This window comes from Dendrobium catenatum, unplaced genomic scaffold (genome assembly GCF_001605985.2).
Source record: "Dendrobium catenatum unplaced genomic scaffold, ASM160598v2 fragScaff_scaffold_43, whole genome shotgun sequence".
NCBI lineage: Eukaryota > Viridiplantae > Streptophyta > Magnoliopsida > Asparagales > Orchidaceae > Dendrobium > Dendrobium catenatum.
The window spans coordinates 2,210,943-2,238,249 of NW_021318505.1; the positions used below are offsets into that span (position 1 = coordinate 2,210,943).

At 34.2% G+C, this 27,307-nt stretch overlaps 1 protein-coding gene across 7 annotated transcripts in view; it reads right to left on the minus strand.

Annotated features, from left to right (window-relative positions):
• The window catches only part of LOC110092904 (DNA topoisomerase 3-alpha), a 65,745-nt gene that overhangs the window by 34,396 nt on the left and 4,042 nt on the right, over positions 1 to 27,307 (minus strand). For all 7 annotated transcript variants that reach the window (XM_028693803.1, XM_020817602.2, XM_028693814.1 and 4 more), the window contains 4 exons: positions 21,301 to 21,375; positions 10,892 to 10,981; positions 10,584 to 10,688; positions 2,372 to 2,406 (listed from right to left, as the gene is read on the minus strand). In XM_028693803.1, coding sequence (XP_028549636.1) covers positions 2,372 to 2,406; positions 10,584 to 10,688; positions 10,892 to 10,981; positions 21,301 to 21,375 — 305 coding nt within the window. The remainder of the gene's footprint in view (positions 1 to 2,371; positions 2,407 to 10,583; positions 10,689 to 10,891; positions 10,982 to 21,300; positions 21,376 to 27,307) is intronic.

Consider the following 27,307-nt stretch of genomic DNA (forward strand, 5'->3'; position numbering starts at 1 on the left):
CACTTCATCCAGCATACTTTCATGCCATCACATCTTTGTTTTCTCTAAAAGTACCCAAGTTCAATTCTCCTAATTGCATTAAATTCAAGGCGGATTCAACCAACAGTTGACCTCTATACCAATTCCACATTTTGGCAATGCATCAAGCCTAGGGTCAAGTTGGTTCATCCTATCTACAATCTTAAGAGGGGTCCAAATAGATGCTCCTAGAATTTGTCACGGAACAACAATTCATCCTATGCACCAAAATCAAGTCTGTGTTGCAAAGAGGTCACAAGAAGCCCCCAAAATAAATCTACCAACCTGTGTTATATATACATATTGGTGGTAAGTTGCAGTAAGTAGGGTGAAACACGACAAATTTAGTCCCAAGCTATGATATATAGTATAAGAAGGTAAAGAGCCAATTTTCTCCTTAATTAAAAGGCCCACCTGCAAACCTCACCAGTCCAACTCATCCAAAATATAATTACAACCCCCAACATACACACACCTCCTCATGTCATTTACTCACGCAATACTAAAAGTAGCTCGCTCCCCCTTACCCCTCTATAAATATGCGGGGATGAATTCTCATGTAAAGAAAGGGTCCCAAGTGCCTCTTTAATAATAAGCACTATCTTCCCTTGAAAAGTTGTTCGCACTACCATCCATCGATGCCTTGGTGCCATTGACCACTAACTTCTAGCATAAGAGAAGGCCGAAGCACGCACTATACTGTCGTAAAACTAAAGGTTGCAGAGCTACCCATGAGCATCATTCTTAGAGTGAAGTGAAGGTTCTCATGCCGAGGTGTCACATGCACTACCCATGCATATCTTTCTTGTAGTGGAAAAAATAAAAGACAAATAAACTCATCTCCTCACTCAACATGATGTCTGCTTTCTTAGCATTGGCAGGATTAGCTAAATTCTCTCCCCATTAACACCTCATGAGGGTAAAGTGCACATGCTGTCAAAATTTTCAACAAATTTAGGAATTTTGTTAGGTCGGTTCATCCTAAACCGGCATAGTTGGCCCAAAGGTCGGCTCAGGTCTACAGGAGGCGGACATGTGCCGCCTCCTTTAGCTCTTGCCGCCCACACTAGTGGCCCCACTAGGAGCAATTTGATGAGAGAGGGTTGGGCGGCTAGGGTGAGAGGGAAAATTTGAATTAGGGATGTTTGAATTTGGAAATCAATGTATTAATAGTATGGCTTGTTTAGGGTTAGGATTATACATGCTTTGAGTGGTTCTCTTGGAGTTTTTCTTTAGCGTCTTGGGCTCTAGATTCATCGTCTAGAGAGAGGGAGAGATCGATCCTCCTCTCGAATTGAGGATCAATTGTATATTGCTTTGGGTTTGCTTTTACTTTGTTTCATTATTACAATATATCATTTTGGATTGATTTCATCAAGATTTTCGCATTATTTCTGCTATTTTATTAATTATTGCTAGGGTTGCTTGCGAACTCAAGTATTTCCTATCAAATTGGTATCAGAGCGTTACCTTGGGACCATCGGCAGCAGAAATCTAGAAATTGTAGCAAAGAAATTTCATCCGCAAGAAGATCTGAAAGTTCATGTTTATTCGCCTCCGCTAAAGCTTAGTGATCTAGGGGGTTGAGTGAGGGACCCTTGCATAGTGACTAATCTTATTGTTAGCGTAGGGATATTTTGTTGAAAACCTTCCATGTATGCAACGTTAGATTAATTGACTATTTTATAATCTTAACTCATATGCATGTGATTTGGCCTAAGCTTATTTTATCACCTTATTGTTTTATCTTATCGTTAAATCAATATAATTTTTCTTATGATTGTTCTTTAAATTTTAAGCGTGCAAGTTTCTTAATCAAATCATTTGTTGCACTTATGTTCTACATCACTAGGTCTTTCAATGGTCTTATAAGTAAAGGGCGTTTTAAAATTCCAGATAATATCTAACAATTTGGTCAACGAACAACCAATTTGAAGTGCATAATCAATCTTTGGCGCCCAACTATTAGGTTTTTAAAATATGAACAAATGTGAAGCATGCCCTCAATCTTAGGGGCTAGATGTAATTTACTCTTTTGAAAATGATCTAACAAAAATGGCATCAAACCCAAACCTTTTTCATTCATAGCCCTTTCAAATCAACTCTAGCTTCATAATTTATGAAAATTTAACTTTCTAGAAGCTAAAATTAAAATATGACAAAAATTTTGATTTATACAAATGTTGCATCAATTATCGTTTTAATGAATATAAATGAAAATAAATTCAAATAACAAAAGTAATACAAAATCAAGCTAAACCTGCCAAAAATATAATGATATTATGAAGAGTGTGCCACATACAAAATTGTTGATGCCTTTAACATTTAAATGTTAATATAATTGTTAACTCACCCCATGTCATCGTATCCCATCACCAATGCCTCTCCCTACAATTAATATATTCGATGTTTAGTAACAATGAGTTACAAATGTAAAGATCACGCAACTACAAATTTAAGAAGATTGAACAGGTTTACTAGTTTAATAGACAAAATAAACTATCTAAACAAATAAAAGTTATCAAACAAAAGAAATCTTGTTTAGGGCATTCACACCCATGCTTTCTCTTTGAAAGATGGAAAGTAATAACACCAAAGTTAGTATTTATTTTCTAACCAAAAGAAGAATAAAGATAAACAAAAAACTGCAAAATTGGCATGCACTTAAAATTTCATCGTACCATAGTTGAAGAATCCCCTCCTATTTCCTAGAGTAAACAGATTTGGTAAATTGGTAATAGATTTTTCATCTCAAAAGAATACTCTATCGCAATCATTTTCAGATATAACCTTTTAAAATGGAAAGTGCAATATGATCTAGATATTCTGTTATTGCAGCAATTCATAAAAAGATCGTAGTCAATAACATACCATATAAAAAAGTATGAAGTCCTAACAAGTACTGACATCTACAATGAATTGTTAAACTCTAGTCAAATTATACATTGTCAATGAAGCTGATATTGAGCATCTAGAGGATGAATAGGAGATTAAAGAAAAGAAACAAGTACACAGTTTTTTTGGTGGTTTGGTGGCTGTCCTACGCACACTAAAGATTGAAGAGAAGGTTCCATTAATTGAATAGGAAGGAGATTATAAATATCTTCGCAACTAGGTTCTCACCCTCTCAATTTATAATCCAATAGAGTTTTAATGGAGCTTAATTTTTTTTTACCTGTTTCAGATGGGTGAAGGCATCTAAAGATGGGGTATGGATGCAAGATTGAGAAAATTGAAGATGCCAGTGTTTGAAGGGAAAGATGCTCAAGGTTTGGTGTATCGGGTAGAGCATTACTTTACGATTAATGGCCCGACGGAAGGGGAAAAACTCATAGCGGAAGGGCTATGTTTTGAGGGAAAAGCCCTAGCTTGGTTTCAGTGGAGGGAGGCTTGATATTCAATCTATTCATGGGGGGAATTTAAGAAGTGTTTGTTGAAGTGTTTCTAAGACATTAAGGAAGGAGATTTCCACAAACAGTTATATGCCCTAACTCAAGAGAGGACAATCATGGAGTATCATGAGAAGTTTCAGCTGTTGCCAGGAAGATTGGAAGGAACTTCTGAAGAAGGGTTGGAAGAGAATTGCATGAAAGGGCTTAGTGAAGACATACGAGCACAACTCAGGGTGCTAAGACCTAGAAGGCTGAGAGAGACAATAGTGCTTGCTCAGAGGGTGGAGGAAAAATATCAGAGGGAGAAGGCCAGCAGTAGCACATCATGGGAGGGGCTTACAGGGGTAACTCTACGAACCTGGCACCAAGAACCCAGACAATGTCGTTTCAGAGGGAAGCACCAAAGGAGAAAGGCACTGGAGTTCGGCATATCACCTTGGAGACATCTTCAAGCGCCTTACAGAAAGGTAGGTGTCAAAAGGGTTATGTTTTAGATATGATGAGAGTTATACACCGAGCCACGGGTGTAAGGACCTAACTCTTCTGATTCTCACCATTTGTGATGATGAGGAGGTTGAGGAGGGAGGTGGGAGTGAGGCATCGGTGGAGGTGGAAAAGCTGCATTTAGATATGGTAGAGGTCTACTTGAACTCAGTGGTGAGATTCACTCCGCATCACACCATGAAAGTGAGAGGAGAAATAGCCGACAGAGAGGTAGTAGTGTTGATAGACAGTGGAGCTACCCACAACTTCATATCCAACCAAGTAGTAGAGAAATTGAGGGTGAAACTAGTGGACATAGGGTGCTATGGGGTGATAATGAGCACTGGGAAGACGGTGACAGACAGAGGAGTGTGTAGGGGACGGTTACAGCACAGATGGGAAGACGGTTACAGCACAGTACAGGGATTCAAGGTGAGGGAGGACTTTCACACATTGGAGCTAGGGAGCACTAATGTCGGGAATAAAATGGTTGTAGAAGTTGGAAAGATCGATTGATTGGCAAACGCTAATGATGGAGTTCAAGATTGAAGGGAGTAAAGTGGTCATTAGAGGGGATCCTAGCCTGTCCAAAACTATGTTTTCACTCAAAATCATGGTCAAAGAAATACAAGAAGCATGGCAGGGCTACATGGTGGAGCTGCAGAACCTGGAGGACGTCCGAGATTTAGGGTTGGTCAAAGACAAGGTGTTCCTCAGTCATTTTCTATCCTTCCATCTTAAGGACAATGCACCTTTCTTTTTTTGGAGGGGGGAGTATTGATATGGCAGGAGCGAAAGCAGCAGGAGAGGGGGCTGAAGGGGATTAATTAGGAAATATTTCCTAATTAAAGATGGCATATTTGAGGGCTGATTTGTAGAAGATTAATTAAAAAATGTTCCAAAATTGAAGAGGGCACATTTGGGGGTTTATTTGAGGGCTAATTTGAGAGGAAAATATTTAAGAAAATATGACAGATTTGGGAGGGAAATGGTGGAGGGCCATTTGGGTATTTGTTATTTATTGTTTGCTTTAAGTATGTGAATTTCTAGGGTTAGAGGAATGTGTTGTTTGCAGAATTTAGATTGTTCTTAGGGTGTTTGGGACTCTAGTGTTATGTCGTTATCATCAATTAAAAAGTTTCTCTTGTATGATTCCACCAAGATCTTCCTTGTTTACTGTTTTGGGCTCGCTGAAATTCAATTTCAGCCAAGGTTTTCTTCTATTTCAAGAAGTATTTCCTATCATATGCCCTTCCTAAATTGTCACACATCAATCTTAGCATTCTCATTTTGAGAAAACTCAATTTTGTTAGTGAAATTTTGTTATGATAATCAAATTCATATAGCAAAATTAATCTAATTATAGTTCTAAAAAACCTACAAGTCTTCATGAAATTCTCTTATTGAATGGTACTCCAATCAAACTTCCCCAATTTAATAATTTAATTTAACTTTAGAAATTATCGCCTAACTTATATCTCCATTATTTGTATAAAAGATTTAGACGCGTCAACCTATAATAATAAAATATCACATGATAATTGATCATTACTGAACACTATCAGTTTTACATCCATTACAAATTATGTCATGTACATTTATCTTTGTTGTTGTAAGTTGAAAGGTAAGTAATATAAATATGACAAGGATGATAGTGGAAAGAGAGACTAAAAATAATTTTTTTATGGAAAAAGTTAAGTGATAGGTTGATATGATATTTATTAAAGCCCTTTTATTGCTTATTACTGAATCAACTGATGAGAAGATAATTCTTAGTGAGTTTATTATCAATAAGAACATTATAAATGTGATTTATGCTTATGTTCCTTAAAAAAATGAATGAATTATTAAGTATGCATATAGAAAACAATATATTTATTAGCAATGACTTAATGGACTTGTATGTTTTAATAAGATAGGATATATGAAGAATCATGGTGGGTATAAAATTGGAAATGACATAATGGGAAAAGCAATCTTGCTTTAAAATTAGACAATCATATAGTAACAAATCCATACTTTAAGAAATGATATGAGTATCTAGTTATATCAAATGAATAGCAGCCAAATCAAAAATAGACATTTCTAAGAAAAGATTTTTCTTTTTGTTACGATGATACAACGAGAAGGTTTAACCACACAACAAAAAGAACAAGTTAAATTTGAAAGCAATCAAAAGAAATTATGTATGATAATATCGTGTAACTTCAAACATGATAAGTTATTGGTCTTTTGAAATAAGTTGTTTAAAGAGGCTAATTGGTATTTAATGTTGAATTGAAATTGATGTGAGATAAAATAACAAATTATGTTTAGAACACTGTTCTAAAAGTTTTAGGAGAATCTAGAAATTTATTGTAAACAATTTCAGAGATCTAACCCTTGCATGAGCAATTTCAGAGATCTAACCCTTGCATGAGAAGATTACTACTAAACAAAACTTCGTTTTTAAAGAGCCACAAAAAATGAATTCAAACATGTTTGAAATGAATTTATGACAAAAGCTTTGTAGATAGGGTGTTAAACTAATCAAAAGATATAAATTTTGATGATAATAAAATGGAACAAGGACAAATGAGAAAAGTAGACATAAAATCAAGGTTGTGAAAACCAGACCGGACAACGAACCGGAAGAATGAGAGGTTCACGGTTCGACCGGTTCAACCGATTTGATTGGGGAAGAACCGGATGACGTAATAAAAAATAATAGTATTAAAAGTAATAAAATCAACATAACAATATGACAATCTAACCTTACGTTTTAACATAAACTCATCCTATCATATATATCAAATATTCAAACTAAGAATGAGTTGAAGGTTTAAAATCATACTTTACAAATAATATAATTCATATTTAATATAAAATTAGTTTACATATATATTTTTAAATTTAATGTAAATAATTTCTAATTTATGTTATATATTTGGATATAATTATATCTATAGAAAGTATACAAAATTTACATTATAAAATTACATCTATAAATACATGTTATATTAGTTATCATTAAAAAATAGATAAAAATTAAAAAAAATCAATTTTTATATTATATAACTAAATAAAATGAAAAAATATTAGACAAATATTAAATATTATTTGCATTATTAAATTTTAATTAAAAAATATATGTAGAAATATGTAGTGTATGTATAGTGAACTTGAGAACTTCACCTTGGTCTTTTAGTCCTACATCACTTAGACACTATATGTTAGCATTGCTTTTGTCTATATAAGCTCTTTAATTCACATGGAAAAAGAAGTCACATAATAAGTTGGGTCATGTGATAAAGCATAGTTGATAAAACATTTTTTATGCTTGTTTAACTAACAACAACAAGCCTTTATCCCATTATGTTGAGTCGGCTACATGAATTATTTTTCTCCATTGTGTCATGTTAAAGGTCAAATTCTCATCTAAATCTAGTAAAGAAAGGTTATGTCTAATATTTTCTAACCAAATCTTTTTAGGTCTACATCTACCTTTTTTAATATAAGTCAAATCTAATACATCTACATTCCTAATAGAGTCATAGGAAGGCCGTCGTTTTATGCAACCGAACCATCTAAGGTGACTTTCTCTAATCTTATCTTCCACTGGAGATACACTAACCTTTTCACATATATGCTCATTTCGGATCCTATCTTTAAGAGTAAAGCCACTCATCCACCTGAGCACCCTCATCTCTGTAACACTTAATTTAATATTATGCTTCTCTTTTAATGGCCAACATTATGCACCATAAAGCATTACAGGTCTCACTAGCATCTTATAGAATTTTCCCTTAAGTTTGAGAGGGAATTTCTATCACATAACAAGTCCGGTTCATTCCTCCACTTCAACCATCCAACTTGAATTCCACTAATAATATCCCCATCTATATCATCATCACTCTGAACAATAGACCCAAGATATCTATAACATATGATCTTATTAATGACTTGATCATCCAAAGTGATGCGGACAAAAGATACAGGGAGCCTATACCCTTCGCCCACAAAAGAGACGACGGACTTCTATCGACGAAATTGAGAAAAGACGAGAAAAGAGGGACGAACAAAATAGGGAAGAACAAACTCTTACATTTCAATTTAAACTAAACAAGTAAAAAAAAATATGACGACGACTTACAAACAACACGACAGACACCCTAAAGTTGCTGCACTTTGAGAAGAAGGATACAGGTGGAGCGGCACTTGCGGAGAGACAAAAGAGATTAGAAGCCAAAGTCACAATCTATCCACTAGATCTATTATTACTAAAATCTAAAATTACACTCCATATATTCAGTTTTAGATCTACTTAATATATATTTGCATTGCCTTCATAATAGATAGTTTTATTTGACACCAAAGTTATTAATAATAACCATAACTTGCATTGAACTGCAAAAAAAAAGACAAGAAAAAATCTCTCGGGACTCCGTAAAATCCAAAAAATGTCAAGTCGTAGCGTCACGACGCGTTGCAATGCACCTTGACAAAAATAGGCAAATTTTTGAAGTTATCATAATTCGAATAAATAATTTTTATAACATTCTACATTTAATTTCGATCGATTTGGTATAAAGGACTTAGGGTTAATTTCGCATGGATTAGAAATTAAAAATCATCAAAGATTATTTAAGGACAAATGACTAAAAAGGACATCCCTTCTCTAAATAACTCTTATGCATGTAAGGGCACATGCATCATTTGGTTTTCCCCATTTCCCTCATCACCCTAAAGGCCTCAAAAGGGACCGAAATGTCCCTTCATTTGTTCATTCGGCGAAACGTGAGAGAGGGAGAGGGCGGCAAGCAAAGCTTCGGGTGAGCGGCGGCCGATGGTTTTTGGCAATGATTTTTGGAGGAAATCGAAAGGAAAATCTTAAGGAAGAAGAAGTAAGTTTCTAAAACAAAAATCTCTTTGTTTTGCTTAGATTTTCTTAGGTTGAAAAATCTAGGGTTTCCCCATTTTTAAAGATTATAAGATTTTTTTTAAAGAGGAATGATTAGGAAAGTTTAATAATAATTTCTAAACATTTATTTTAGTTTTATTCCAAAATTTTGAGATTTTCAAAATTAGAGCTTTTTTCGAAACTTAATTCCTTTGAAAGTACTTTCACAAATATTGTTCCTAATAACCCTAGGAATGTTTTGAAGGACAAAAATTAGGATTTTTTAAAATTTTGCATTTTTCCTAATTTTTACTTAAAAGAAATCCGAAAATATTCATGCCCTAAATATTCATTAGGTAAATAGGAAGTTTTAGCATGATTAGGTGATGAAAATAAGGAAATTAAGATTCCAAATTTAGGGTTTTATGGCAAAACCGAAAATTCATGTCACTTTAACTTTAGTTAGGTAATTATAAAGAGTTAAAAAAGGGAAATCATGGATTTGGACCAAACTTTGAACTTTACAAATTTATGATTAATTTAAATCCGAAAATAATGACATTAAAATGCTCATTTAATGACAATTAATTAAGATTAATGTTGGATAATCAAAGTTACATTTTTTTAGGTTTTGGAAATGGTAGAGGAAAGGCGCCAAAAGAATAAATGGCAATTTGCACACGTCCGAGAGTTTGCTTGCTACTTTAGGTAGATACATGTAATTCTTTAACTTTCAGAATGTTTCCTCTCTAAATGTTTATTTAAAAGTATCATATAGTCAATAACATGTTCCTCCATATATTCAATAACATGTTCCTCCATATACTCAATAGTGTTCATTCTTTATTATGCTATGTTCCTCCTTTATTATGCAATGTTCCTTCTTCCTTTATTATGCAATGTTCCTTTCTTCCTTTATTATGCAATATGTACCTTGGCAAATTTTGATGTATATTTTAGAATGCACCTATATCTTTTTTAAAATGCCTTAAAATAGAAATGCATAACTACATTAAATAGGAGCATATGTTTGAATGAAATGTTAGCATCCATAAATATTGTATGATTGCATGTGAATGATTGCATGGAGATTTAATGAATTTCACCATCAATAGGGCAAATACTTTACTTTTCTTTGCTTCAATAAAAAGGTAGATTTGTGTTCATTTCCATGGGATAAATGTGAACCCTGTGAAAATGAGAAAAAACCTGGTTGGCAGATAAAAGTAGCACAATAAGGACTCGTAACAATGCTTGAGGTGAACTTAATTAATCATCCAAATGCTCAGGAGTTCTGTGAAAAACTCATCAAATTACTAATTTCTAAATGTCCCACTTTGTCACCTGTATGACTTAAGCAGATCTATCAAAACTAGCACTTGCAGGGGAGTCGCTCATAAATCTCAAGATAATAACCCAAAGAGAGAGTCAAATACTGTTTAGTGAAATTTGACATAATGTGTTATTTGCGTGATAACTGTACTAGTCTATACGCTGGTTGTCAACATGTTAGACTTAAGAGTACAGGACGATGCCACTCAAAACATCTAAATATTTGAAAATCTCAAATAACAGGTGGAAAAACAGTAAGCGGAGATAAAAATTCTAAAAATGAAAGATTCTCTATTAAGAAAATCAAAATGGAATATTGACATTCACGAGTTTTGTTGGAGAAGCTACTCAAATCATTTAAATTTTTGGAGAATAACAAGTCAATAAAAGCAGCAAGCATGGATAAAAACTATCTAAAAATATCTAGATATGAAAGATCTTCCATTTGAGACTATCAAAGTGGAGATGCCAGAATTTACAAGTTTTGTAGGAGAAAAACGTGTATTTGCATCTTTAGTTGCATAATGCCGATCAAGCAACTTCTTGATGTGGTCATGCATGGTAGCATCCGTACCAATGCCAGCCTATAAACAGATCAAAAAACGGAAAATATGAGGAGGTTATCTAAGAAGCCAACTATGAAATTCATCATTATTACAAAATCAAATCTAAATGGTACTTCACAATTAAGAAATCCTCAGTTTGTCTGATACGATTATCAGTAGGATTAGACACAAATTTTGAGACAAATATCCATTAATAACACATAAACAGGAGCTTCAATCACCTTATCCATACAACTAAGCAAATCTGACTCGCTTAAAAGAGGGGGCGGCCTTGTGACCCCTGAATCAAGAGTTAAAATTGTAGGAATAAACTGCAAAAAAACCACAACACAAGAATTCAACCTTAAAAAAGTGTCCAATTAACATAAACAAGAAAGCTAGGGGCACCAATATACTAATTTAATCGTAAGCATCCATGAGCAATTAGTATTACATTCTGAAAATAGTAATATCTGCTTCTCCAGCTTCGTAATACAAAAACATGGAACTAATGAATCAAAATGATAGAATCTATGCCAACGTAAAATAAAAACTTTTAAGAACATTGAAGAATAAACCTGCAATAAACCAGTAGAGAAATTGATCACCACGAGAATGAATTTATAAATTCCACAGACAACTAAAACATTTTTTCTTTTAAACTGTTTTTGCTGAACAAATGTTTGCTGCAATCAACAAAGATTCTGCAAAAGTTTTTTGGAACACAGGATTAAGAGGTCTAAATAGAAAATCAAAGCAGCCAACTCTTCAAACTGAAACTTCAGCTATGCAGGTTGTCTCGTGGCCATCATGTGAACGTCAATTATTTCCCCCACTCTCCCTCCTAAGAGATCTGAAAGTAAATACTTGTTGGAAGCACAAAATTGAGCATTGAATAAATATTATGTCTTGGTATTGTATTTTCAAAGTTTTTAAGCATAACTTGAAGCAACCATGCCTATGATGTTTGTATCTACGAGATAGAAATGTGTACTCTCCACGAATAACAATATTGGAGTTTACTCTAACCCAACACAAAAAATTCAGGTTCAGATCAACCCGTGTAAGAATCGGGGCCACTTCAAATCAGCTTTAAGTGATTCAAAGGAATAATATCAGGTTCAGGTTAACCCAAAAATAATGATTTTATTATTTGATTCTTTATTTCATGAAAAAGTAATATTATTTTATAATTTTTTGTTATGTTTTTTTAAGTTACGATATCCAAATTGAGTAATCATGTTCATCTCAGACAAGTTGACATTAAACCATCACGATTTTTGTGTGTCGTATCGTGTCGGTTTAGGTTTGATCAAGTAGGGATCACTCGAGTCAAGTTCTTGTTCATACTTTTGACTTATTTAATAAATGAGTAGGGTCCGTGCTTGACATACATTCATATCATGTAATTTTCAATTTAAACAAAAACCCGACCCGTGAATCCAAATTTAACATCCTTAGTGTTCTCTTGTGTTTTAATTACCTTAAAAGCTTTAGTTTACTTGTGCTAGTGTTGTAATTTGACAAGTGTATTCCTAGTACAAACCAACATTTTGAAAATCAGACCGACCAGTTAAACTGATTCAACAGTGAACCGATCAAGTTGCTAGTCTGGTCAAGTTCGAAAATCGACTTTGCATTGAACTAGCTCGAAACAGTTTGAACGACTGATTCCACCGAAAAATCATCGAACCCGTTTCAAACTAAAGGCTTTTAAAAACCATTGATTTAAAGCTTATTTTGTACATAACGAGCCACTCGTTTAGACTCAAGCCAATCTTATTGAACTTAAAATATTAAATTTTAATTTAATCAAAATTCTAATAGCATACATGAGTATTATTAAATCTTTTTACAACAACAATAGCAACATTAAGCCTTTTATCCCACTTCGTGGGATCGGCTATATGAATCTTTTTTCTCCATTATATCCTGTTATGAGTCAAGTCCCATTTAAATCTAATAAAAAAAATATCATTTATAATATTTTCTAACCATGTCTTTTTAGGTCTACCTCTACATCTCTTAACATAGTTCAAATCTAATATATACACTCTTCTAAATGGGTCATTAGAAGGCCGATGTTTTATGTGGCAAAACCATCTAAGGCGACTCTAATCTCATCTGCCACTAGAGCTACTCCAACCTTTTCATGTATATGATCGTTTCATATTCTATCTCTAAGAGTAAAGCCACTCATCCACCTGAGCATCCTCATTTCTGCAACACTTAACTTAAATGTATGCCTCTCTTTTAATGGCCAACATTCTACTCCATAAAGCATCGCAGGTCTCACCAACATCTTATAGAATTTTCCCTTAAGTTTGAGGGGTACTTTTTAATCACACAACAGGCTTGATGCATTCCTCCACTTCAACCATCCAACTTGAATTCTACTAATAATATCCTCATCGATTTCACCATCAGTCTAGACAATAGACCTGAGATATCTAAAACATGTACTCTTATTACTGAATTGACCAAAGTCACAATCCCCCCATTTATTACATCTAAAATTACACTCCATTACTCGATTTTAGATCTACTCAAATGAAAACTTTTAGACTCTAATAATGTTGATCTCCATAATTTAAGTTTCCTTCAACTACCTATCTAGCCTCATCAACAAGAAGAATATCATCAACAAAAAGCATACTGCAGGGTACATCCTCCTGCAAATGTCTAGTAAGAACATCCACGACTAAAGCAAAAAAGTTATGGGCTTAAAGCTGATCCTTCATGTAAACCAACTGAAATTGGAAAATACTTGATCCAACCTCCTTGTTTTTGACCACAAGTAACAGTTTTCATATACAATTTTTTTAAAATTCATTCAAAAAGCATATGTAGGCAAATTCAATAATGATGATTGTCATCTCATGCAACTTGGCTTGTTAGCGGTGGCTAGCGTTTTCAATATATAAAGACAACTACTTAAAACTACTCTATGATGTGGGGCTAAAAAAGATATGTGAATGCTAGATGGGGAGTCATGCTGTGGCATTAGACTGTGTTGCAAATTTAGACTACAAATTTGATCTCTAAAATAAATATCATAAAATTAGTAGAACATAAAGTTTTTTTATATTAACCTTGTCACTTACTTTGCCTCTACTTCACTATCTTGCAAGAATATATTAAGTAGTATTGCTACTACCTTCTTGACTTCAATAGTCATATAGCTTTGATTATGATAATCTTGTCATTACTTCACAGATATGCATTGTGTTCCACATGCCTTTGATTCAGTTGCTCCTTATCTCCTTATATGATACTTTTCTATTATAGCCAGTGTTATAGGTGGTATATTTCTGATGCATGCAAATTTCAGTTTTTTTTACTATTATTTTAATATGAATACTATTTTTTGTTTTATTATGCTACCATATGATGGAAGGCATCCAATGATCATGAGTAGGTAGTGCTTTGGACATGTAATACTTTGGGTGTACTAGCTTCTTTGGTTCCTTAGCTCTTGGGCTGACTTGGGTTTCTCGGTTAGGCTTGGTTGTCTCGGTTTTAGCTTCCCCTTTGGTGAGTTGTTGTTTTCTTCTTCTAAAATCAGCTCATTATTGCTTGTTTCAGCTCCTTTTTAGCTTATAAATGGGAGTGGTCCTGGTTCTTTCCCCCCTCTCTGTTGGCCTTTCGATTTTTCTGCCTGGCTCCTGTTCCCATGGCTGTCTGTTCTTGTCCCCTGTGTGGTCCCTTCGGGTGATGTTCCAGGCGTCGTCTGTTAGTCTTTTTACTCCCCTTTTTTGGTTAGTTCGGCTAGAGGTGATTGAGGCTGTTTGGCTACAGCTTTTCACCTATATATATATGTGATGTTTTGAGGCATTTAGAAGTTGTTGTTTGCCAAGCAAAGTTCTCTAAAAACCTGAGGGTTTCTTCTTGGGAAAGATTGCGAGCTTGTTCCATTTTTCTTCCTTCTCTTTGATTTCATCTTAGGCTTCTTACCTACTTCTTCTCTCCAATAGTTTTCACTCCACTTGTATCTTTCTTCTCAAGCTATTGGAGGTGCGGGTTGGCCGGTTTGGTAGCATTTGTCGGAGGAGTTTTGTGGTGGACGTTGGCCCAAGTAGCTGTGGTGGACCCTTGGTTTACATGTCCTAAAGAACTTCTTTTATTTTACCTACTATTTCGTTGCATGTGAGGTGACCGCTAGTCGGTTGTTCTGAGGGTAGCTTGTTTTATTTTTAATTTAGTTTTTGTTTTGCCCAACTTTCATTTGTTTGGAGGTTTGTTTGATGTTGGCTTTCTAAATTTTGAATCGAGAAAAGTTCTACAAGCCCATGTGTTCTCCCTTTTGGTTTTTCTATCTAGTTGTATGCATCAATTTCCATGGATGCAAAAATATATCTAGGATTGACACATTATTTCTATGCAGTATGAAAAACTAAGAATCCGATTGGGAGGGCTAAGCCTTTTTTCTAAAGGTGGTTGTAAAGTTATTCTGGGAAAAGTAACGTTTTGTAAAGCTTCGTTGATCATTATAAATATATTCAATTTAAAAAGAGTCAAACAGCAACTTTATTACAACTATCAAATATTAATAGATTTAATTGTTAAAAAATGCTTCCTACCACAGAAATTTCTAGCAAAAAAGCAACAAGAAGTCAGTAAACAAACAAAAATGTTGTTGTGATCTTAAAAGCAAAGTAATGAAAAAGCTACCCCCATACAGACCTTAGGAGTTGCTATTTTTGTAAAACGACATTGGAAAATTATTGTTTTGATTAAATATGAGAATACTGACATGAAATTTGCAGTTTTAGGTCAGATCTTAGAGGCATTGAAGTGGTTGATTTTAGCTCCTTTTTTTGGATATAAATACCCCTATAGCATGTAAAACTCATGATGTAAACTAAATCAAACAATTTACCTTGCTCAATTTCTCTCCCCAATAGGTTGCCTCTGCCGAATGAAGATGATAGTCGTAAACCTAAATTTCACATAAGCCCTTCCCCCAATTGTGACATTTGGAGAGGTCCAACCAAGGTTAAAAGGCAAACCACATTGAGTTGAACTTAACATAAAGACCAATCCATAGTCAACATATCAACAATAGGACACATCACAAAATAAATACCATGTTTTAAATTCAGTTGAAATTGATACAAGTAGAATAAATCCAAGAAGCTCCGTGAACCAAAAAAGTCATATGGGCATAATAAGTTCAAGTATTGACAACCTAACCCGAAATAGTATACATGAGCCAATACTCCATCAATCCGGAATGACAAACCCAACCGAGAAGGACCATCACATGATTGGCACCTTAATGCAAAATAAAAGCATGTATGAGAGTCAGAATATCCCATCCATGCCAACATTGCACCATGGCATTGCAACGCCATATGGCATCCCTTAAGTTTGCTATATCAACAAGAAAAAATAAAATCCTAAACAATTCTAGCAAAATACTTAAAATTACTAATGAACCCCTGTAACAATCATTGATTTTTTGTTGTTTATAATTTAAGGTATTTAAAATACTTAAAAGTTTAAAGGAAATTCTTCAAAAAAAATTACAATAGCAATACTAAAAAGATAAAAATAATTTTTTTTTTTCAATAGGACCACACCAAGTTCTTTGACCTCTAAATAAAATGATTGATCCAGTGACTACTTTTTGAGCTAACCTTAAAAAACAAGTCAAGGCACCTACAAAATTAAAGTACACTGCAAAGCTTGCTAATTCAACAGCAATCTTACAAGGTGCTATTGGGAAGTCTAGAAAATTAATGTTGCCCATTTGAACCTGAACTAGTCGGTCCAAGCACCTCATGAGAACCAGTCGCACGAGCCGCCCCCTTCCCTTTGCTCAGGATCGCGACAAAGCCGCACGAAGCAACCATTCCTTTCAAGTGCATGTTTCTCTCTCTCCAATCATATGAATCACGCAATTCTCCCTCCTCCCCTCGCGATGTTCCTGCTCCTGACCTTCTCGCCATTTAAATCAAATAGGAGGCTAGGGCATCATTCAATCTTCAATCCTTCTCTCTACAGCCACCAAATCTTTACCTTATCATTTCTCTTTGTTTCCTTCTCACAAACAGCAGCCACCAAATTCATCTTTCCCCTCTTTTATCTCTTTTTCATGGTGTTTTCCCCAAATCAACGTCATTGTTAGAAAAGAGCTCCCATCTTACTTCCTTATTTCTCTTGGATCTAGTTTGAGTATTCCCCCTCTATCATACTGACTAACCGAGATCGTTCAAACGAGAGTAAATTATTGTTATAATTTTTTTTGGGCATTTTGTAAGAATTGGCTGGTCAAGTTCATGTGAACCTGACCCTTTCACAAAAATGGGCAGGCGAGCAATTAAACCGCAGGCGAGCAGATAGCGAGCGAGGGAGCATGCCGAGCGCAGGTTGGCGCAAACAGTGGATTCGATCGCAATAGCAAGAGAAGATGTGTTCATAAACAAAAAGCAATGACTCCTCGTGGGAAAAAAACTACGATCTGTTCACTCCATTGGAATTAAACGAGCGAATGAAAGCAACAGTCGAGAGGAAAAAGGGTGAGAAAGAAAGCAAAAGAAAAAAATAGAGAGAGAGTTCTTGGGTTGCATTAATGACGATGGGGGAAATCGAGAGAAAGAGAGGAGTTGAGTGAAGTAGAGGACGAGGTCGGGAGCAAGCTTAAGTGAAAGAGGCAAGCACGCGCAAGGGCAAGGACGAGGGCGTATTAAGAAAATGTAAGTGTTTAAAGATTTTTTTATATTTAGTTAAATTAAATAATAATGATTAGATTTTAGATTAAAACTCGATAATAACTAATATGTAATTAAATTATTAAATTAACATTATCTAAAAAATTTATTATAGATAAATTTTATAAATATAAATTTTGAAATGCTATTGAATTTAATTTAAAATTCATGATCATATATTTTGATATTAAATTTAAATTAAATATAATAAGATTTCAAAGCTAATTATTGAAATAATTAATGGTTTAAGAGCAAAATTCATCTTACAAATTTAATATATGAAATAATTTGAGTATTTATTTAAAAAAATAATAATAATGATAATAATAAAAAAGTACATTATTGTTAGATTGGTAAAAATTTATGGGAGTAAAATTTAATACTAAAATTAAAGAATATTTGGGTTAGAGATAAATTATAAAGTATAATGTAATCATATAGGTGTTAAGATGGCGTCGACAAAGTGATAACAAAGGTGAATTTTCAAGGCATCTAATTAAGGTGAGTATCCATATCTTTTAATTACAATAATGATTTTATTCTCTCTTAAATTAAATGCATCGAAAAATAGTAATACCTGCTTATTAAGTTTTTATTGCAAGCTAGACTATGATTTGTCTTTCTCATATCCAATGATTAGTCATGTTGAATCAAATGAAAATAAATATGTTATGATTTGCATTTTTCATATAAAATAAATGAATGTTATATAAATGAAATTGTTAAGATAGATATGTTTGCATGTGCATGTAGAGTGATGGAGCACATCCCTCATAATACTGGCTGGGGACGCAATATACATGTGCATGTAAATGGAAAATGTTATGAAAAAGAAAAAGGAAATGAAAAATGAGTACCTTTACTGATATTATTTTAGATGGTGACTCCTATGACGGTTGTATTATTTACGATAAAGGATAAAAATATGATATATGTATAATATTGATGGTCACGTTTGAAATGAATTTAAATGAAATTACTTTATGTTTGGAAATAAGCATGTATATTATTTCAAAGGCTTAGTGTCACAGAAATTTAGAAGAATAATTTACTCACTGAGTTCTTTATAACTCACTATTGTTTCCAATAACATTCAAAGGTATTATTTGATTAACTTAAAATGAGTAGAAGATAAGATAATATATATCATAGAAGAGATTCTCCGAGGGGAAGATAATTAATATAACTTCTTTATTTAGAAGTTTTTAGTGGCTCTTTCAATTCATTGGTGATAGTTTTAGCAAATTAAAATTCAAATCAACTATCCAACTGTTTATTCCCGCATCGTTAATTTAAGCCCTGAGTTGGGTCATGACATATTTAGAATGGATCAATGGAGTTACATCTTAATCTATTTCACTTATCTTCTATATTTTTATTCATGACAGTAAGTTCTCATTCTATGTTGTAATTTAATTCATAAATTATAAAATTTATATTATTTTAGATGTTTTTGACTTTATCATTTTATATCATGAATCTTATAGGCTTGATTTTTAATATTCAATGTATATATTTAGGTTTGAGTTATATAAGCTTTATGTTTCAAGCATTTGATTCCTTTAGTGGTATCCTGAATATTAAATTAGAATTTTCATTTATAGGGCCTTTGAGTTGTTATCCTAGTGATGTTGTCGATTGAACATCTTTTTGGCTTGGGGTTTACTATCACTTGTCTAGACATAAGTAACTGTTATTTATTAAGGGATAAATGTACCCTGCTTTGTTAGGGGTGTTATTCTTGTTTCTTGTACTAGACTTTTGGATATTAGATTGTCAGTTCTATTTTCAACGTTTATTTATTAGTATTGTGCATGTTAGGAATTTTATTTATCACTCATATTGAAAGCATCATGTAAAAGTAATAACATCACTTTTATTTGTTGATGCACAAGCTTTTATCATTTAAAATGGTTAATGCTGTAGAAAATTTAATTCATACATATCAGCTCTGTTTAATACACTAAATTATACCCATGTTGTAAATTATGGTGGTTATACAATTTGTTATTATCATGTTGATTTATATAATACATGTTGGTTATTTGTAAAAAAAACTTATGATTGTGTTACTATATTTCTTTGGGTTTGTGTTTCGGTGATGGATATTTGATAAACTGATTATAGTTATATACGTATAAATGTATAAATATATAATTGGACATGAATTGAAAATAAAAAATGATTGATAAGTCATTTTGAGGTACGATGATACCTAGTTTGGTTGCATTTATAAGCATTGAAAGGATTTAGCATTAGTAGTAGTTTGGCATATTCCTTGTAGCACTAGCATCTACCATAGAAAACATGGCATGTGTCATTTCTATTTTGATTTAGTGACTATATGATGTTACTCTCGCCTCTTTTGGTTGTTCACTCTACATGCCTCATTCCATTGTTGTTTATACTTTAATATATGAGTTACCTGTAAGGTTTGATTTATCAAACTCATTTATGATTGTCTCTTTACAATAGGTCCTGCCAATGTGTTAGCGGACAATCACTTCAGGAACAGATTTATCAACCGTAGACTATATTTGATATTTTATATTTTGTAGCAAATTATTATGCATTTAATTTGGGTCGGGTAGTTTCATTCATATTGTTATTTTTTTCAGACTTATTTTACTTGTAATAGTCATATTATTTTGGTGTACTATTTTTTAAATTAATATTAATAAAGTAAACATTTAATTTTCTTCTTATTATTTACTCTGATATATTTGATTGTATTAATGATTTATGCACTTTTCTCTTTTGTGAATACAAAAGATATATTTATATCCTTTCATTGCGTCTCGTGTTGCTAGAGTGTACTGCTTTCCAAACCCAAAATGTGACATTACATAACTTCAAAACTGAGCTTGGATGCTAAAAAAGTTGCTTACCTAAATAAATATACCTACACATCTACGACTTCGTAGCTTCAACCTACAAAGGTTGCACCAACAAAATCAATGATGGTCCACACCTCACTCAACAAGATGCCAAGGCATCAACACCATCTTTCACTCTTTAAGAGATAAAATGAAATCAACTTCACCATCCAATCTAAAAGACTATAAAAAAATCAACTTCAGCTTCCACCCAAAGAGGTGATTATGCAACTTGTATGCATTTCCACTTCAAGTGGTGACACAAAACCTGCATTGACTTCTAACTAAATGGGTGATGTAAGATCGACTACACCAAAATACTTGGGCACCGATATTCTTTCCAGAGAATCAACCAGATCCCCAAAGGGCCCCCTCAACCCTAAAAGGTAATGACACTCTCACTAATCACTAAATTAGTTTTGCACTTGATCCATAAAAAATTGTCTTCGATAAGACAACCAATGGTTGATAAACAACCATGACAAGCTCAAAGGATCTATAGTTATGATCAACACAAGCTTGCTAGCATAATGTCTATACTTGTAGCACATAGCTCCCTAACTTAAAGCTTACATTGAAATAGCCTAGCCAAGGATCCCCAACTCTTTGGATTAGCCCACCCAAAAACCTCTAATCAATGGAATCACGAGATCTTCAAAGGATTTACCATTCGTCCCCACACCCATTGTCCAAACCAGAACATATAACAAAAAATATTTGAGAGTTCACCACCATAGAGCAAGTAATTTGGAAACTAAAGTCAAGTTATCTCCTTAATAGAATGTATTCTCCCAAAATGAATGGATAATTAAGTATACAACGCCCATAAGAAGTGTTGATTCCCAAATCTATTTTAATACCAACATCACGAAAATCATGGCCATAATATCAATCTACATTTTAGAAAATAAAGCAATGTTCTCGACGAGAACACTGTGGGCTTCTCTACAAAATCTCACAATAAATATAAATCATACTTTAAGAAAATGCAACATAAATAGAATAGAAACTAGGAGGGAAATTTTTATTAAAGATATTCATATTTTTCCATATTTAACTGACCTGTTGCTCAATATTATAGGTTGGAATGACTACACCTCCCCAAGATTCAAATCGATAAATATCCAAGTAGTTTCTCTACAATAAAAAGGTAAAGAGATAAACGGTGAGAAATACTTGAACATATTGACAATAATTCAAATAATAAAAAACTTTAGCTATTTAGCCAAATATGGATTAAATTTAAATTGATGAACTTTACAAGAAGTGTGAGTCGCAGAAAGATTGAAAAATAAGCAATAGCTTAAAAGGAGTTACAACCATGCTATATGTAATATTTAAATCAAATAATTGAACTTTAAACTAAATAAAAGGAACAGCATGGACTGAATCTTCATATGATACACTAATCATAATATGAGAAAGCTTTCTAATCATATTTGTAAGTTTAAATATGATAATCATCAGAGGAAGAGCAAGAAAAATATGTCCTATATAAATTGTCCTTTAACGAAGTATAACTTCTAACCAACCAATGTTCGACACTTATATTTTTTATTAAAAAATCATGCTCGTATCAACAAAAGCATGATATACAAAGGGTTGCATAAAATATCCTGATTTCACGTTAGACGTTTCCAAAATACCAAGGGAAATACCACTCCCTACATAACATTAACATCTGTGAGAGAAACATGCCAAAGAAGGCTTAGCATATGTTCTAGCCAGTTGGGAAGGTTCAGTTCAAGATGTCATTGTCCTTAGAAATGCATTAAAGCAACCTGATAGTTTGTGTTCCAAAATAAACAAAAGTTGACGCCATATAAAGTTTCATAATTAGTTGTGATACTCCCAAAAATATAAGTAAAATAAATGTTGCCGGTAAATATTATCTAGTTGATGGCAAGTATTGATAGACCTGCAGCTGAGCCGGTGGGCCCCATTGGGTGGGCGGCGGGCAAAAAGAGAGGAGAAATTGTTTAGGAATGATTTAATTATAATTGGGAGAGAACTAATAAGGGAAAGAGATATAATTTGAATTCAAATCTGAGAGGGAATTCTTTAGGAAAAGGTGGTTGATTTGGGAGGAAATTAGGGGAGCATATTTAAGACTATGGGGTGATTTCATATTATTCTTGAATTCGTTGGAATTAGTTTTGCTTAGGTTGAGTGGGCTCTAGCTGACGGCTAAAGAATTTGGAAGAGCCTGATCTTCCTCTCCACTTGATGATCTAACTGTATCTTGTGTTTTTCTTCTCAATTCTTTCAATAAAAAAAAATTGTGTTCATCTTCCTAAATTTCTTTTTTGGTTCTCTAATTTTGCTGGAATTGCATCACTTCCTATCAAATTGGTATCAGAGCATAGATCTAGGTACCTATAGCAGAAAGAAAGCTATAAGTGTTGGAAGAGGAGATTAGACAACTGAAATCTAAATTTTTTTATTTCCAAAGTCAAATTTTAGTCATCCATGAGAAGATCGGTGGGAAGTTTACCATCATGGAGGATATGATGAGGAAGATGTTCGAAGTCCAAATCAAAACGGCGTCGTTGGAGGAGGGGGGAGCTGTGATGGGGACATCAGATTATGGAAATTATATCATAGATGTGGCCGACTATCTACAACCACGATTGCGTCAATCTATTTTTGAGTCATCATATGTATTTGTTTTAGTTATTTGCTTTTTGTATTTGTTTTGGTTGTATTTCCCTTCTTACCCTTAATTAAGGGTTTGTCATGTGTAAGCCCTAAGGGCTAAGTCGTCTATTATATTCTCATTCATTGTATGAGGCTATATATACCCCCCTTGTGTTTCTTTTGAAGGTAATGAATGAATTATAATGAAATTCCTGCACATTGAATTATTGTGAGAGCTTGAGAGTTTTTGGAGAGAAAACCCTTGGAGAGGGAAGCAAATCACCCAACCTTAGAAGAGTCCGGGTTCGTGATTAGTTTCTTTCTTGTCTTCATCCCCTTTCTCCCTCCCTTCCCTTCTACTCCACAGTCCCTCCAAAAACCCCCAACCCGCCGGCCCACCATAAGCCCCACCTTTTTCCCTCTTGGCTAACACCCTAAACTCCCCATCTCCCAACCGACCCCCCATCTCCCCCTCACCAAAACCAGCGGCCATCCAACCCTAGCTACCGCCCCCCCTAGAGTTTTTTTTTCCATCAACGCTTGCAATTAAATCCTTCCTAATCAGGTCTTTATATTTTAGGTAACTCAATTAATTCACAATTCAAATCTATTTGAATTTGAATGGTTTCCTAAAATACGAAGTCTATTTTAGGAAAGTTTCCAAACTCCACCCTTTTGAATTTTAAATTAAATTAGAATGAAATCCTTCATTCCTAATTTAATATTCTAAATCAAGAAAGCTTGATTCATTGCCCCAAGCCTCCCTCTCTCTCTCTCTATGCCCACCCACTAAATGCTTTCCAAAATCAAGCATCTTACTTTGGGAAAAAATTCAACTTCTCCCTCTCCTCTTACCGGCCCTTCCCTCTCACCTATTTCCTGTTTTAATCCTTTCCAAACTTAAGGATTAAATAGGGAAACAAATTCCCGAATTTCACTCCATCCTTCCTCCCCAAATTTTGAACCAATTTCTCCACAAGCCTCTTCCTTTGGCCGGCCACCTCTTACCTTTTTTCTCACTTGGATTCTTAAGAGAAACTTATTTCTCTCAAGAGGAATCCTTAAAGAGAGCAAAGGACATCGTCTACAACACTTTAACCCTACGAAATCGATGTATGGCCGATCCCGATCTTGACTCTAGCTTCGTCTACAATGAGCAAGGATTCGTCGACATCCTCTGGTCGACTTTCTTCGACGTCAATTCGGAAATAGACAATTCCGCCAAGGAGTACTTAGATCGTGTCATCTTCACCTTGTTCGAAGCCATCGAATAGCAGCTTTCCACCGTTCGGTGGCAAATCACCACCGTCCCACGACGAGGGTGAACTTTTCCTCCAATTCAATTTTCTCTTAATCTTCTTCTCTTGTAGGTTGTGAATCAAGCACAAGGAATCGTGCAAAGCTATCTGCCAATGCTTAGTAAACGTATGGCAAGAGTTTTGATTTTCTATGCTTTCTAATCTCATTGTTAATCTAGGGATGCTATTGAAAATCTTCTTAATTTGCATATGTTGAAATTCTAATTGCTTTGGTGATCTCAACTTTTGGCGTGTGATTTGGCCTAAGCGAAGCCACCTCTCTTTTGTTTTCTATTATCGTTTAGTAGCTAACGTTTTTAATTCTTATTGCTCTTACTTGAAGCATGCAAAACCTTATTTCATTTAAATCATATACCTAGTCCTGCATCAAGCTGCCAACATCCAATGGAGTGGAGGAAACCCTAATCCGATAAGGAGAGGGGAAGATCATGAGGTGAAAATTTTGGGGTAAGAAGAGGAGATGCCACCTTTGGAGCCACTTCAAAGGAGAGAAAAGGGTAAAAGGAGTTGAATTTTTTGTGGAGCTATAGAGTTTGGAAGGAGAAAAAGGATGGGTAAAAGATAGAAGCACGGCTATAGTTTAGCTGCCCCTACAGTAGTATCAAGGGGTGTTCCAACCATTTCAGGGGTTGTCTCCTCCGCAGAAACGCGAGCATGATATCATCTTGAAGGAAGAAGTCTCACCAATCAGTGTTCGTCTGTATCGTCATGCTTAAATCCAGAACGAAAAGATTGGGAGATTGATTGGGAAGATGCTTGAGACAGAGATCGTTTGACCCAATGTCAGTTCATTGTCTAGTTCAATGCATCAACAACAGTTTCCTTCGTTCCACCTTGACGACAATGTGGTCTTTGGGAGGGGAGTATTGATGGATCGGCAGCTTAGCCGGTGGCCCCACTAAGGTGGAATGAAGGAAATTGATTTATGAAAATTTTAATTACAATTAGGAGAGAATAAATTAAGGAAAAATATTTAATTTGAATTCAAATATGAGAGAAAATTATTCATGAAAGGAAGCTGATTTGGGAAGGAATTATGTGAGCCTATTTAAGGCTAACTATGGAATGATTTCAGATAATGCTTGAATTTGATGGAATTAGTTTTGCTTAGGTTGAGTGGTTTCTAGCCAACGGCTAGAGAATTTCGGCGAGCCAGATCTTCCTCTCCAATTGATAATCCAACTGTATCTTGTGTTTTTTTCTTCTTATTTCTTTCAATAAAAAAGAGTTTTTTTGTTTTTCTTCCTAAATTTCTTGTGTATTTATCTGGTTTTGTTGAAATTATGTCTACTTTTTATCAGTGCTCTAACAAAGAAAAACTAATTTCTCAATATCTCAATATCGTGCCGCATGGTATCACCTAAAGAAGTTTTTGCAAAGAGCAATTCAATCTTCAACATTCATCACTATGTAAAGTGTAGAGCATACATTTGATTCATTGAAGAATTGTTTTGCAAATATAAAGCACAAACCTTTCTTTCCATTGGAAACCTAAGTTAACATTGTGCTTGCATGTTGTATCATATATAACCGGATAATTACAAAAGGTGAGGATGACTTCATTGTCTCAAAAAATGAATGAACAAGAAGAGGTTGTGCTAGAAGGAGATGTGAGGCAATGTTATATGACTCCGAGAATGGTTGAAGAAGAGAAACCAAATTGCTACTACCATATGGAATCGCATGGAATTGTGGTAATAAATAAGCAACAAAATAATTGCTTGGAGTCATACTAAAAAAGTTTAGAGCATCTTGGAATGAAAATAAAAAAAAAATTATATTAATGAGTCTTGAGAAGTACTCATCACATATCCAGGCATTCTTTCTTATCAAGTACCTTTTTCAACAAATACAAAATAAAATAAGGCTAATGCTTTATGTTTGTAGTGATCCAGACTATTCCAAGAGATAAAACTTTTATGAATACTACTAAGCAAATTACATAGAGTAAGAGAGGTCTACAATGATGGACATGCTAATGGAGATTGGGCTAAATTGAGAAATTAGCAAACTCCAATTGGCACCCAACAAATTAACTTGGGTGATAACAATAACTCAGGTTATGTAGAGACTAACATAAATGCATTACAACCTATTAGTTGGGCTGAACTGGATATTCAAAAGATCATGCATGAATAATAAAACGAACAATATCACATCTTCTAAGAGATGTATCTGTTACGCCGGCTCAGGAGGGGCCGGCTGGACCGGTCCAGCCCGGACCGGCCCACTGTTACTCCAGGCGGAAAAACAGAGGGGGAGCACAGTTTGAGCGGAAAAACAGAGGGGGAGCACGGTTTGAGCGGAAATCAGAGGAAAGCCACGTTGGCTTTGGGTGAGTTTAGGAGGGAAATTATTTGAACTAAGGGCTGTTTAGGTATTTTGAAATATTCATTTGTCTTTAATTAGGAGTTTTGGAGGGATTTAGAGCATCTTGAATTTGAATTATTTTGAGATCGAGGGTTTGATGTTCTTGGGCTCTTGGCTTTGCCGGAGATCGTTGGAGAGTTTTTCCTTCCTCTCGAATTGAAGGAAAGTTGTATCTTGCAAGTGTTTTTCATCTTCTATTGAAATAAAAGTGTTTGCTTCGTTTCCCTACGAGTTTCTATTGCGTTTCTCTCAGTTTTTCCCTGTTTCCTGCTGTTTTTCTGCTGTGGAAAGCAGTTGTGCTGTTGAATTTTCACTGGTTTGGGTTAGGATTGCTTGCGAACTCAAGTATTTCCTATCAGTATCCCACCAAAAAAAGAATAAGGGGTCTGCAATTGACCAAACTCTTCAACACAACATTGTTATAATGGTTGATAGTGTAACTCAATTTTCTAATACAATTCAAAGTACAACAAGAATTTCTGAGGAATAAAAAAGGTTCATTTAACGCATGAAAGAGCTATCAAGCATTACAGAATTTTTTAATAAAGAGATCGATGCTATTTACAACAACTTATCCAAGAACCCAATAATAAGTCATTCCTTTTTCTCAAAACTTGCGGAATCAAAGGTTAGATAGATGCAGAGAAGATAGACAAATGATTTTATAATATAGGACTTAACTTAATGAGATATATCAGCATTTTGGACCTCAATCTTCAAATGTATTTGGGAATAATGAAATA